At 36.9% G+C, this 13722-nt stretch overlaps 1 protein-coding gene across 9 annotated transcripts in view; it reads right to left on the reverse strand.

Annotated features, from left to right (window-relative positions):
* CCDC85A (coiled-coil domain containing 85A) overlaps nt 1–13722 on the reverse strand; it is a 226241-nt gene that overhangs the window by 42899 nt on the left and 169620 nt on the right. For 8 of the 9 annotated variants that reach the window (XR_011466072.1, XR_011466073.1, XR_011466074.1 and 5 more), the window contains exon 3: nt 8112–8188. The exons of the other annotated variant lie outside the window; for it this stretch is intronic. Coding sequence is in view for 5 of the 8 variants with exons in the window: in XM_070379543.1 (XP_070235644.1) it covers nt 8112–8188 (77 nt within the window). In the remaining 3 variants the exon portion in view is untranslated. The remainder of the gene's footprint in view (nt 1–8111; nt 8189–13722) is intronic. 9 annotated transcript variants of the gene reach the window in all.

Below are 13722 nucleotides of genomic sequence, written 5' to 3' on the forward strand. Positions count from 1 at the left end.
ATTGGGAGCACTGAGTCTTAGCTTCTGTACCACGAGGGCAGGCCCTCTACCACTTTCGATAAGACTGTTTTCTTACCCTTAGAAAGGAGCAAGAAAAGTGAAGACTGTTCCATCTCCACCTTATAAAAATTTTTTGACTCGACTCTGGATTTAAAAAAATGAGTAAAGAGCCATTACTACAGCACAAGGCATCGTTAATTTCTCTTATAGTTCCATCTCAAATTTTCCCCCAATATTCCTCCATATTGCTTCTCATTCTTTGACTCTAGCTGATATTACTATACAGCAAAACTTTGTGCTCAGCAAGTCCCATCATTTTTGGTGACAAATTCTGCCACAGACAGGTAACAAAACTGCTGCTATTTTTATGGTGATGACAAATCAAAAACCTTTTTAAAAACACGCCTTTGTGATTGAATTACTAACATACCAGTATAGCTATAAAAAAACAACATTGTTAAATATAAATTATTGACACCACAGCCATAATAATTGAGTACCTTTTAAAATCAATAATTATATTAATAAGTTCAATAAGTAGTATAGCTGTGTTTCCTATTGCATTTCTACTTCATTAATTTTCTCTCATTAGAAATAAGATTACTCATCATGAAGCAGATTCTCAAATAAGAATTCTCAAGCATGAAGAGGGTCACTGAGGAAAGCTATAAATACACCCTTTGAGAGAGTCCATGTTGCCATAGACATTTTTCCTATGAGCTTTACTTTTTTATATTTCCTGATAGATTTTCACTTTTCCCTTAACCTAGTCTCCATGTATTTAGATTCTCCAGCATGACTTTCCTCCATTAATTTACTTTCCATATCTATCTGTCTCTTTTATTCCAATACACCCACACCACTTGTGTAGCACCCATCTGTCCTTTGAAAACTCTATTGAACTATACATAAAAGCTTTTTTTCCTTGTGTTTAATTATATAAATCATGGTGATTTAGAGAAAACCATATTCCACAAGCACTGTTTCTCCGGTGGAGGACAACTAGCAGCAACCAACCCTTAACGGATTTAACTAAACTCTCCTATCACTACCATCCCGATTCTACTCAGGTTATGCAACATAATTAGAGCTGCTATCCATGAAAACAATCTTTTTGCACAAGTTACTCCTCAGGAGTGTCACATGCAAATAACAACAGGATACCACCACTCACTCGAAGCCTCCTAGAAAGCGTCTCCTTTTGTGCAAATTGTTACTCAATTTTCCTTCCAGAGCAACTATAGCTCAAGAAAAGCCAAATATATTTATGACCTGATAAGACAAAAGTGATTTGCAAAACATAAAGTCAGAAAAATGTGGAAAGGAGAAAGACTGACACAATCAGTAAATAGCTCCACAGCAAAACAGGAAGAGCACAGGAGGCAAATCTACACGTCAGAGCGAAGCACCCCCAGCCGCATCTCTGCCCCGCGCCGGGCAGTCTGCACAAGCACACAGGTGAGGGCGCCTTTCTGGGATGTGACGCTGGACCTGCGGTGTGTTGCCATGGAAGTGAGGGGCTCGATTTCCTCAGCTCCTGTGTACCCTCCTCAGCACTTCTGGGAACAGTGACAGCTTCTTCCTTTTGTTCTGAAACAGTTCTAGAAACGACCCTGCCTCTTGCCCAGAACACTGAAAGACCACACTGTTTTGAGGCTACATTGCAACCAAATTACATGAGAGGGAGATTTTTCATTTCCATTCCTAAAATTAGCCTCTTGCATGTGTGCTAGCACAACAGAAATAGAAACACTTGCTGGAAGGGCCCACTCGGTGGTGAGCCAAGTTGCCAGTGCCTTTCAAACACACTGCTGAACCCACAGCACAGGGCAGGCGCAGGACACTAGGCACCAGCACTGAAAACTGGCTCTACAATGTTGGTCTCAAGAGGTGGGTGCTTTGTTCTGGAGAGGGTTTCTGGGGCGCAGAGGACATACAATGCTTTCCTAGCAGATGCTGGTGCCAGAGCATTGGAAGAAAAAACAGATTTCCCAGTAAGACTTGTAATAAATGTACTTAATTGACTTTGAATTTTCAGCAAACTGCTTGTTTCTTGTCTCTAGCCCTCTCCATGATGCAAGATTCAAATTCAACACAAGATGGGTAAAAATAGCTTTAAAAATATTAGTTTTTACCTTATGGTTGTATCTGAAAAGTAACTGATGCCTTCAAAGGATAGTATTTATAATAAAATCATCAGATAGGTAATCATCATCCACTTTAAGATATTTTCTCCTGGTGAATAGAGACTGCATCTCAGACATAACACATAAACATTATCGGTTGCTGCTGCTAAGTCGCTTTAGTCGTGTCCGACTCTGTGTGACCCCACAGACAGCAGCCCACCAGGCTCCCCCATCCCTGGGATTCTCTAGGCAAGAATACTGGAGTGGGTTGCCATTTCCTTCTCCATCTCAGACGTAGCACATAGCACATAAACGTTATCGGTTAGGTCTGGATTAAAAAAATCTTTGTGACCATCAAGAAGAAGACAATGTAATGAGTAAAGAGATCCAAGTAAGGGTTTTGAATTTCGGCTAAAATATCAAATGTCACTGGGTTATGCCTCAAAAACCACTATTGCATCTATTAATTTCCCTGCCCACCTGCCTCCCAATTATCTGAACAAATGACCGTCTTGGACCACATGCTGAGAAATCAACTTCTAAGTATGCAGATATGAGTCAGTGTGTTTGTATAATACAATTTTATGATTCTGAAGTATTTTGAAAATGTGTCAGGGAGGAGAAGACTCTAAAATATGTTTTTCTTTCATTTATGATGGATACTACAGCCTGAAGAACAGTATTTCCCTTAAAGCAGGAATAAAGGCCTAATGAATCTTAGACGGCTACACAGATCTAATGTTAATTCTTAAGATGGTGGTGGTTTAGTCGCTAAGTTGTGTCTGACTCTTGTGACCCCATGGATGGTAGCCCGCCAGGCTCCTCTGTCCGTGCGATTCTCCAGTCAAGAATACTGGAATGGGTTGCCATTTCCTTCTCCAGGGGTTTTTCCGGACCCAGGAATCAAATGTGGGTCTCCTGCCTTGCAGGCAGATTCTTTACCGACTGAGCTATGAGGGAAGCCCTTTTTTTTTTTTTTTTAAAGATATATGTTTAAAAAAAGAATTTGACAGTAGGACAAAAATAGACATAGCAGCTTAATTCCAGTGAATTAAGTTAATGGTATGAAATGATTAAAGGCGGCACTGTGTGTACACTAGAAAGAATGCTGAACAGGCCCACATCTTGGCCTGAGTCAGTCTGTAATTAGCTGTCTGACCAGGACTATACTCCCAGACTCTCTGAACCTTACATACCTTTTCTAAAGGAGGGGGTTGTCCAATCTGATACAAAAGTAAGGTTCCAGTCAGACTTGAAAATTTATAACTTTATCCAGAGCAAGCTTGTGTTTATGTATAAATATACATGAAATAGGTATGTTCCTTTTAAATTTCATATAAAATTCCTGGGACTTCTCTGGTGGCCCAGTGGTTAAGAATCTGCCTTCCAGTGCAGGGAATGCAAGTTTGATCCCTGTTCAGGAACTAAGATCCTACATGCTATGGAGCAATGAACACCCAGTGAAGCCAAAATAATAATAGTAATAATAAATTTTATATAACTATAACTTTATACCATCTCAGGTCTTTTAGTTACAAATAGCTATGCATGACCTTGTGGGTAAATCTACCTTATTGGATTTGAAAGTTAATGTAATTTCATAGATAGCAACTACATTTATTTAAGAAACACACAATCTTCATTTAGGGTTCATACCATATTAAGTGGGCTTCCCTGATAACTCAGTTGGTAAAGACTCTGTCTGCAACACAGGAGTCCTCGGTTCAATTCCTGGGTCAGGAAGAATCCCTGGAGAAGGGATAGACTACCCACTCCAGTATTCTGGCCTGGAGAAGTCCATGGATTGTATAGGCCATGGGGTTGCAAAGAGTCAGACACGGCAAAGCAACTTTCACCATATTAAGTATATACATAGTGAAGTTGATAGACCAGTCTGAGCAGTTTTATCATTATATGTATTATAAGAGGGTAGATACAATCGTTTGAAACATTTTCAAACATAATTTGTAAAAAATGTTATTAGTTTATGTGTTCAAGGAAGATATTCCAGGTCCGTGTTATTTTTAATGACTATTTACGCCAACTTTCAGAAATGCATTTTCAAGGTTGACCCATGTTGTCTTGTATGGCAGGATTTCCTTCTTTTTTAAAAGGCTGAATAATGATCTATTGTATGTTTATACCACATTTTCATTATCTTTTCACCTGCTGATGGATATTTAAAGTTGCTTCCATATCTTGGTGATTGTTAATAGTGCTGCAATAGACATAAGAGTGCTAATATCTCTGTGAGGTCCTGATTTCAATTATTTTGGGTAAATTGTCTGGAAGTGGGATTGCTGGATCAAATGATAATATTACTGCAGGAGAAAGAAGCCAGTCACAAAAGGACCAACATCATGTGATTTCACTTACATGATGAGGTGTCTAATACAGTCAGACTCATAGAAGCAAAAAATAGAATGGTAGTCGCCAGGAGTTGGGAGAGGGGGAGGGAGAGATGAGAAGTCACTAATCCTCATGTGTAAAATTTTCAATATGCAAGGTAAGTTCTGAAGATCTAAAGTACAATGTTGTGCCAATAGGTAACAAGACTGTATTATACACTGAAAAATCTATTAAGAGGGTAGACCTCATGTTGTCTTCCTCACAAAATTTTAAAAACAGTATAAAAAAGCATTTTCTTTTCAAATAACACCTAGCAAATAATAATAATACATTTTATGAAATTAATTAGACTGTTCTCACTTTAGGACACCTTTGAAATACTGTGTTTACAAACCGGACTTCCGGTGCAGCTTAGCTGTCCTCGGAGGATACTGCAAAGGCTGTGGCAGAGCAAAGAATTCTGTGCTTACTAGTGATGACCTGCCACAGCAGCCATACTGGCATCTCATCCATGCCTCCTGTGAGCTCCTCTTCACCACCAGACAGAACCCCACTGAGTCTTCACTGCATTTTTCTATTTTATAAAAAATCCTTCATTCTGGGACCTGGTAACTTTGCATGGGCATAACACTGGACCCAAACTTTAATTACACTTAGGCCTATGAAATGTAAGAGCTAGGAGAAACCTTGTTATTTACATATTAGGAAATGGAAGAGTTTGCAACTATCCAGAGAAAAATCCACAAGCATTTATGACACTCATCCTGGTTAGTTTTAAATATGTATTTCTAGGGCAAAGTTGTGATTTTCTGTTTATTATATACAATTTTATCTAAAGAATAAAAGTAGGCATTAAGGAGATTTCTTCATCCAGGAAAGGTTTTATGTAATTTAGTCTAAATACTCAACCAACAGCAAGGAACCTTGCTATAGTCACAAAAGGTATCTGATACACTTGGAATTCCAATTGTCTACTATATTCTTATTTCTGATTATCCAAAGACAAGTGGACTTTTTTTTTTTCAAAAAAACAAACTTGGGAATAAAAAAATAATACCTTCTAATCAAGGCACAGTGAGCAAGTTCTTATAACTGAAAATCAAGTGTTCAGATACTGATACTAATTTATACAGGGATGTCAGCTTGTCACATTGAACTGACCTTGCAAATCAGCTCATATCATGCAGTCAGAAATTGTTTCTGGAGGGAAATTTCAAGACTAAACATCTAAGAATAAGTTACATATGTCTTTGTGTTATTTAGTCCAAGTCTCAGACTTCTACAAGGATTCAGTTGACATGGTTCCCACTGCTCTGAGGTCCATTTACTATTTTCCATCCTCAGATCTGATCTACTGTCCGTGTTCATTTCAGGGTTTTTTTTGTTATTGTTCATTTTGTTCTGTTTTTGTTTACCAATTTCACTTCATTTCAGTATTTATACAAGTAGTCACAAATGGTGATTCTATCATACCTATCTTAGTTATAAATGAAGGCAACACTCTCAAGTACAGAAATTTAAAATGAATAATATTTTTGAACTGAGTCAGATTATATTCATTGCATAAGTCCAAGAGAGTATTGCAAACAATAGATCTTCTCAGCATTAAAGTACTTTAGATACATAAAAAGCTGAATTCTAAAAAATTTATTTTTTCTTAACATCCATCACTGAAATCAGCAAGAATCTGACAATAATTGACAACATCTTTTTTCTTTCTGAAAAGTACATATGATAACAGTGCCTCCCACATTAATAACATCCTAGATTCAATAAAATATGGTTTTCTTGGCCCTTTCTTGTAGAGAAAACCAAAACCAAAAACAAAAGCAATCTTCTTTGATGAAAAACAGCAATGCACTTAAAATCATATGAATTTGTAAAAAATAAGTAATATCATCTATTCTTAACTATGCAAATATTTAAATATACACACATCAGGTATAGTTGAGGACTCTTCTGATCTCCTTTCAAGACCTCTAAAACTCACTTTTACAGGTTAAAAAAAATCAATTTTATAATTATTTTCCCATTTGTTGTACCTCTTTTTCAATAAGACAGCACACATGCATATACTCAATACTTGGTGTAAATTTCAATTCCCACTCAGAGGAAAAGCAAGAAACATTTCTTTTTTCCCTCTTTTTTTGTTGCTTACAATCCCAGTTGCCTCAGAGATGATATAACATGTATAAAATAAACTAATTGCATTTCTTAGGTTTCTTGGAACAGAGAAGTTAGATGTTGTCAGTTAAGGATATTAGCACAGTCATACCCTGAATCCAATATAAAAGGGAAAATGGCAAAGAAATTTTAAAAATAAAAAATACAAAAGAAAGCAAGAAAAAACTCTTCCAGTAGTATTTTATTTCATAATGCAAATAAACCTTTCTGTCATCATAAGCATTGACATATGTACAGTTTGAGAAGGGTGAGAAATAGCCTCATTTCATTTAATCTCCAATGACTGACCAATAAAAGAAAGAGACATTCCTACATGCAGTACCTGACAGCCTAAACCATCGCAAAACTACTTTAAAAACAAGGTTTAAAAGACCTAAAACAGCTTTCTAAAGTCTTTGGTTAATTCTTTGTATTAATGTTTATATATCTTCTCCTGAACTATAAACACTCTTTGTCTTGACATTTAAATTGTTTATTATTAGAGGTTTAATTTTCTCTTAGTCACTAATGAAATAGAAAAAGTCACCAGAATGTAGAAAGAACACTAGTGACTAAATGTTGAGAAAATTCTTTTCTATGACATATTAAAATGCACTGGGACGACCCAGAGGGATGGTATGGGAGGGAGGAGGGAGGAGGGTTCAGGATGGGGAGCACATGTATACCTGTGATGGATTCATTTTGATATTTGGCAAAACTAATACAATTATGTAAAATTTAAAAATAAAATAAAATACATTACTGTTTACCTGTCTGTCAAGGAAACCAAGCCAAATCAGTAGATTTGTTAAACTCTTCAACAAAACATTTCCCAAGAACCATGACCTCAACCAACATCATTTCAAGATAAATAGCCCATGGAAAAAAGTAAAATACATTTTTAAGTAAAATATATGGCAAGGCCTTAAATCCCATAAAAAGTACCAGTTTATATTGATCCAGGAAAAGAAATTAATCCCCAAGGTAAAAACTGTCAATTACTGTCATTTTTTTGTTGCACTCTAAGTGTTCAATTATATCACAAAAAATTTTAGAAAGTACTCATTTAATTAAAATATGAAATCTTCAAACTACCTGTAGCTCTCCCTAGCTTGTAAATTAGCACATTTCCACTGAAATAAAGTCCCTTCCCTATGTTCACCAACAACATGCACAACAGATGTGAGCAGTACCATCAAAGCACTTTCTACTCTTGTTTTATCTTTCTTCTTCCTTACAAAACGATATGACATACTTATTTTAGACACATGTACCCTTTAGTATCACGCTTAAGAATCTGGACAATATGATGATTCATTATGAAAAGCAATCATGCTGTACATTGATGAATGACTACTGACAAAATGATGTCTATCATTTAAAGGAGAAAATGCAATTGAGACTTTAAATTCCAAATAAAATACTATAACTCAAATGACACTGACTAGCTGTGAGCTTCTAGAAGTCACCCACCTGGGGCAGCATGCGATTTTCTTCCTCCAGCTGTCTTACTCTTGCCTCCAGCTGCCTAACATAGGACAAGGTTGATTCTAAAATTGAAAAGAAAGAACTCACATTATACACACAGGTCTTGTTTGGTACACTGTCAGGCTACTTCTGGATCCATTTATTTAAATCAGGTAGTGACTACTTAGTCTGATATTTAGAAAAAAAAATAGATCTCTCCCCAGAAAAACTAGGTAACAGAAGCCATTAAAACTCTATGCAGTTTGAACAATTGCACAATGTTAAGGAGAATCAGAGAAATATATAGGTGATAAGATTGTAGGCGTCTGCACACCACGCAGCCTTCAGAACATTAGACTTTTTGAAGATAGTTATTCCCCCTTTTCTACTTATTTTGTGCATTTTGAGCTTTCCCACGCATAAGCCTTCTTGTAATATTCATTATAACCAAGCTAAATTACAAGGTCTTTTTAAAAATTGAAAATAAAATATTTTGAATACCCAGCTCTCTTCATTTTCTCAATAAACTTTTCAAATCTTAAGAGGAATGGTTTGTTCTTCTCACAACCCGATAGATACCTATGACTGTATCTAGAGAACAGCTACAAAGGGCTAAATAATAAAGCTAGTCTGAATTTTGACTTGATTTTGGCTCAAGTTTTTCCCTATTTAGGTAAATCAGAGCAGACTTGATATTTGTTGTTTTCATTTCTTCAACAAGCTCAGGTGTGTGCTGACAGCTCAGAAGCAGCATCATGTTAGAGTCTGTTCCATAGTGAAACACTAGATTTTATAGCTTTACATTATGAAAATGTGGTCCACATGTGGAAAAGGCGGAGTTTCATTCTGAGCAACCGTTTGACAGCAATGCTTCTTCATTAAACCAAAATAATCCAGAGCACAGCATCATACTGCAACATAGCTGAAATTCATTCCTTAGCCAAGAGCAAACATACTTCAGGTATAGTGAAATGTACATGACCAAAGAATCCCTCCAGAGCGTACTTCCACAGTTAATATTAAAGCAACAGATCCTCAGTGCATGCTCTTCAGCCTCAAAAATACAAGAGTAAGAGGCAAGGCCAAGCTGGTAATGGATTTAAGAGGACAGCATTTGAAGCCCCTGATAGTCTGCACTTAGGATGACTATGTGTGCAAACGAATATCTTGACCTGAAATTAGTCATGGAAACTCTATAATTTTTATATGAAAATTGGTTATATGAACCCAGTTCCATTTTGTGACCTCCAAAGCAACAAAATAACATTTTATTTTCTTAAAACACCTAAGAAACTTCAGTACTTAATTCACAATACAAAAATTAAACTCACCCCTAACTGGTTTATAGCCTGCCTGTTTTTATAAATGTTTGCAGAAGTCCCCATCACTAACAATAATAGAATCATCCACTGATCTCACACCAATGGTGATGACTTGCCTTGAGCATTTCTCAACAAGACAGAAGAAACACAAGGTAAAGGAAACTGGTGACATTTGCTAGAAATATGTTCTCATTCTTTTTTTAGCTCAATGAAATGTTATGTGTTTGCCTTACGGACTTCAAGAGGGGAAAAAGTGTCTGGCATAAATGAATAACAAACTTACTGATTTCATGAATCTGTTTTACTCTAGCAAATGACTATGTGATTTGCTGATCATCAAAATGTGAATATATAACAGATTCCCTGATTTACAGAGTTCTACAAGCTCCCCTCTCTTAAAAAAAAAAAAAAAAACTTGATAAATGCCATTGAAGTGAAAAGGTGCTCAGAAACAGTCTATGTAAACCATGAACAGATACAATCCTTTTATACTTTGTTCACAATTTATACCCTATCTTTATTGTACTTACTGCACTATCCTTAAGGCTAGGATACTGAAAGGAGCTGAAATGACACTTATACAGAGTGATTTAAGTGAGAGCTGAAAAATGCTACTGAATGAAAAATGCTACTGAATTTTAACTCAATAACTATCTTCAGTCACTTTAATCTATTTCTCTTCTTTAAATCTTTGCAGTTTACATATTTGATGACTTCATTAAGTTTCTACTTATATTACGAAAGTCATATCATGTCAATTCCAAAAAATGGGAAATTCTGGAATTTGGAAAACATTCCTTAACTGCAATTTTTACTGTCAAGTTACAACAGATGAAGTCCAAATATTTGTTTCAAAGCATTCACTGCAAATATGGGCAGGGACAGGAAATGATAGGGAATATTTTCAGACGGCAACATAATGAGACAGGTTAGCTCTACAGTAAAGGCAGAGTTGAGGAAAGTTTTGAGTTCATTTGTTCCACACAAGTATTTATTGTGTCACTGATGTCTGTCAAGGCACTACTTGGGTTGGGATGAAGAGAAGGCCAGTTACTGGAAGTCTTAAGTTTCTCAGAAGGCAGACTCCGTTTTAAGATTACATGCCCATGTGCTGTGTTCCAGAAGGTCCTGTTCTTCCAGGTTCAGTTTCTGTTGCACTTATTACTTAACAATGAATGGATACAATGAATGGAAAGACTCCTTGTGTGTGTGTGTGTGTGTGTGTGTGTGCATGTGTGCACGTGTGTGTGTGCATGGAGAGAGAGGGGACAGGAAGAATAGCTGACTACATAAATAAATACAAGAATTCACACTGTTCACTGTTTAGTTCATCAAGAAACTGATTATATACTGGTTTAACATGGAAGTAGAGCACGAACACTTTTTTCCTAGAATATACTGGAAGATCATCACTGAATCCCTGAGTCCCTATATGAAGAGCTATTGAGGAACCATTCAATCTTTCAATTGTGACATGACAGAAAAACAAACATTTGTTTTGTTAAACCCTTATGACTTCAAGATTTGTTACTGCACCATAGGCTAGCCAAGCCTGACTACTAGTACATAACCAATAATGGTACACAAAATATGTAAACATTTTAATAAAACATAATACGATAAAGTGCAAGAAATTTCACTTCAAAAAATACACCACAATTCACATCCTAATCCTAGTTGATCATTAGAAAAGAAAGAAAAAATCTTGTAAGAAAGAAAAAGAGCCCTTTGTGTGCTGGAATATATTTGACCATGTCTGCAGCAGTCCCTTCCCCAGGCTGCTGCTTCCTTTCCCTTCCTTTCTCAAGGACCTTCCAGAGTGGTGTCAACTCTAAGATAAACTGATCTTTCACTACACCCAGGGAATGTGGAGTACAGCTGTGCTCCCAAGAGAAGTGTATGACAGAAATAAGTGTTTTTATTACAAAATGATACATACATACATGTGCACGCACACACACACAACTGCATTAGAACACGCTATCATTTGAACTGATGGCTACATTTATACCAGTGGCTGACAGCTGTTAAAACAGATTTCATGATGTCATTTTTGGCTTTCAGAACTGTGAGGATGAGGTTCCAAAGGAGCAGCAAGATTCCCTGCAGAAAATAGCCAAATAAGAGGCTATACATAGATGTCCAACATATTAAAGAAGGATGCTATCTTCAAGGAGTGTATAAAGAGTTGAGAGGAGATAAGGAGGGAAAAAAATAAAGCAATAAAGGTACCATGATATTCTGAGCTGAATCATGTGAAACAGGAGTACACCAAGATCAATACTGCCTATAGTTCTTCTGAAGAAACCTCACTAATGGATCAACAAGAGCTTCAGAGATCAGACAGAAGCCAGTGAAGTCACAGGATGGACAAGAATGACACTGCTATAATCAAGGAAGAGAGAAGGAATTTACATGAAAGAAGAGAAGGGGATATACTGGGAGCAGACAGAGGAGAAGCCAGGTAGGTCCCACTCTCATGGATCTGAAGAACCAATGTCAAATCACAGATATGCAGATTGTGAGATTTGCTTTCTACTTCCGCCAAGGGCATTTTCTATTTCCACCCTGGGAAATCTACAGACATCTACACATTAGAAGAGCTAGGTAAAGCAAACAATACCACTGTGAAAATCCAATGACACTCTCAAGATTTTCTGGGTAAATCTTGATCACATTTTCAAGGCAGAAAACATTCTCTCCATGTATCTCACTTTTTTTTTTGAACCTATATGGAACATGAGTTCACAGTATCTCTTGCAATAAAACAAGTCTATGAAACAGTCATAGGAATTCCACTAATATACATCTAATTGATTCCACTTTTAGAACTGAAATATACCTAAGCGATTCCCTAATCTAACCCATCCCTAATCCCAACTCATTTGGCAGATGAGAGAATAAAGTCCAGGAGCTAGTGAATTTGGCCTCCGACACTGGGGATTAGCTACACACATTCAAAAGATTTTGTTTCATTCCTGGGGCATCACAGGGATTCCCACTGCAGATCTTCTAATCACTGAGATGTCAAATTTCTCACACAGATCATTAACTTCTAACTTCTTTTATTTTTTCCTGATTTTAGATATTCTGGATGGACTTTTACCTTTAAAATAACTGGATATTCTCCTTGAACAACATCCTGGACTTGATTTCACTTCAATTTACCTGAAATGCATTCAGTCATACAAAGTAGCTTGACTTTTTTTTTCCTCTGCTAGTTTGAAAATACCCTGGTCGGCCTATTAAACCCTCTAATTTCCCCCTTGGTTTCTAAAGTGGTGTTTCTCTCCCTGGAGGACTCCCATCCATGAAATCAGCTATGAGTTACTCTGATCATTGTACCTAAAAGGTTTACCGTTGATGGTTGCAACTGCCTAAGGTTTGTAAACGGAGAAGGCAATGGCACCCCACTCCAGTACTCTTGCCTAGAAAATCCCATGGACGGAGGAGCCTGGTGGGCTGCAGTCCATGGGGTCACTAAGAGTTGGGCACGACTGAGCGACTTCACTTTCACTTTTCACTTTCATGCATTGGAGAAGGAAATGGCAACCCACTCCAGTATTCTTGCCTGGAGAATCCCAGGGACAGAGGAGCCTGGTCTATGGGGTCACACAGAGTCGAACATGACTGAAGCGACTTAGCAGCAGCAGCAGCAAGATTTGTCAAACTTCTAAGTGGTTTTGATTAGAGAAAGTGCCATCCGGTCTTTAAGATTTCAGGGCAAAAGATAAAATTTGGTAATGGTCCATTCTAAAACACATTACAGCATTTGGAAGGATGTGCAGGAGGAAAGCCATCTTGAAGACTTTTGCCACTGTGGGTTTACAGGCATTAGCTTTTCTGAGGCCAAGTTAGTCTCCCTCAGCCAGAGAAAGTCCAACAGCCAGATGATTTCAAATCTGTAGGCAATCTCTTTAATAAACCCCAAACTCTAAAGACACTCCTTGAATTAGTTCCAAATTAATCCCACCATCCACAGGCTTTTACATATTCCTGAGGGAAAGTCCTCAGAACTATATATTTTAAAAATTATTATGGTTCTAAAAGTGTTACTCTTTCTTCCTCAGGCAAGCAAAGTTCAGCCTCCTACTTAAGAATTAATATTAGCTCCAGAAGTATAAGTGATTATCATTTCTCACTATAATTTGATGCTTTTCTTATTAAAAAAAATCTTGTTGGCATCAGCATTTTAGGATTTGCCTGGATATTTAACTCAGACTGCTTTATTGGCAGAGACAGAATTTTTTATTTTTAATGGGATCTTTAATTGTCCTCAGTAGGTTAAAAAAATG

The sequence above is a fragment of the Bos mutus genome, chromosome 11, assembly GCF_027580195.1.
Source record: "Bos mutus isolate GX-2022 chromosome 11, NWIPB_WYAK_1.1, whole genome shotgun sequence".
Taxonomy (NCBI): domain Eukaryota; kingdom Metazoa; phylum Chordata; class Mammalia; order Artiodactyla; family Bovidae; genus Bos; species Bos mutus.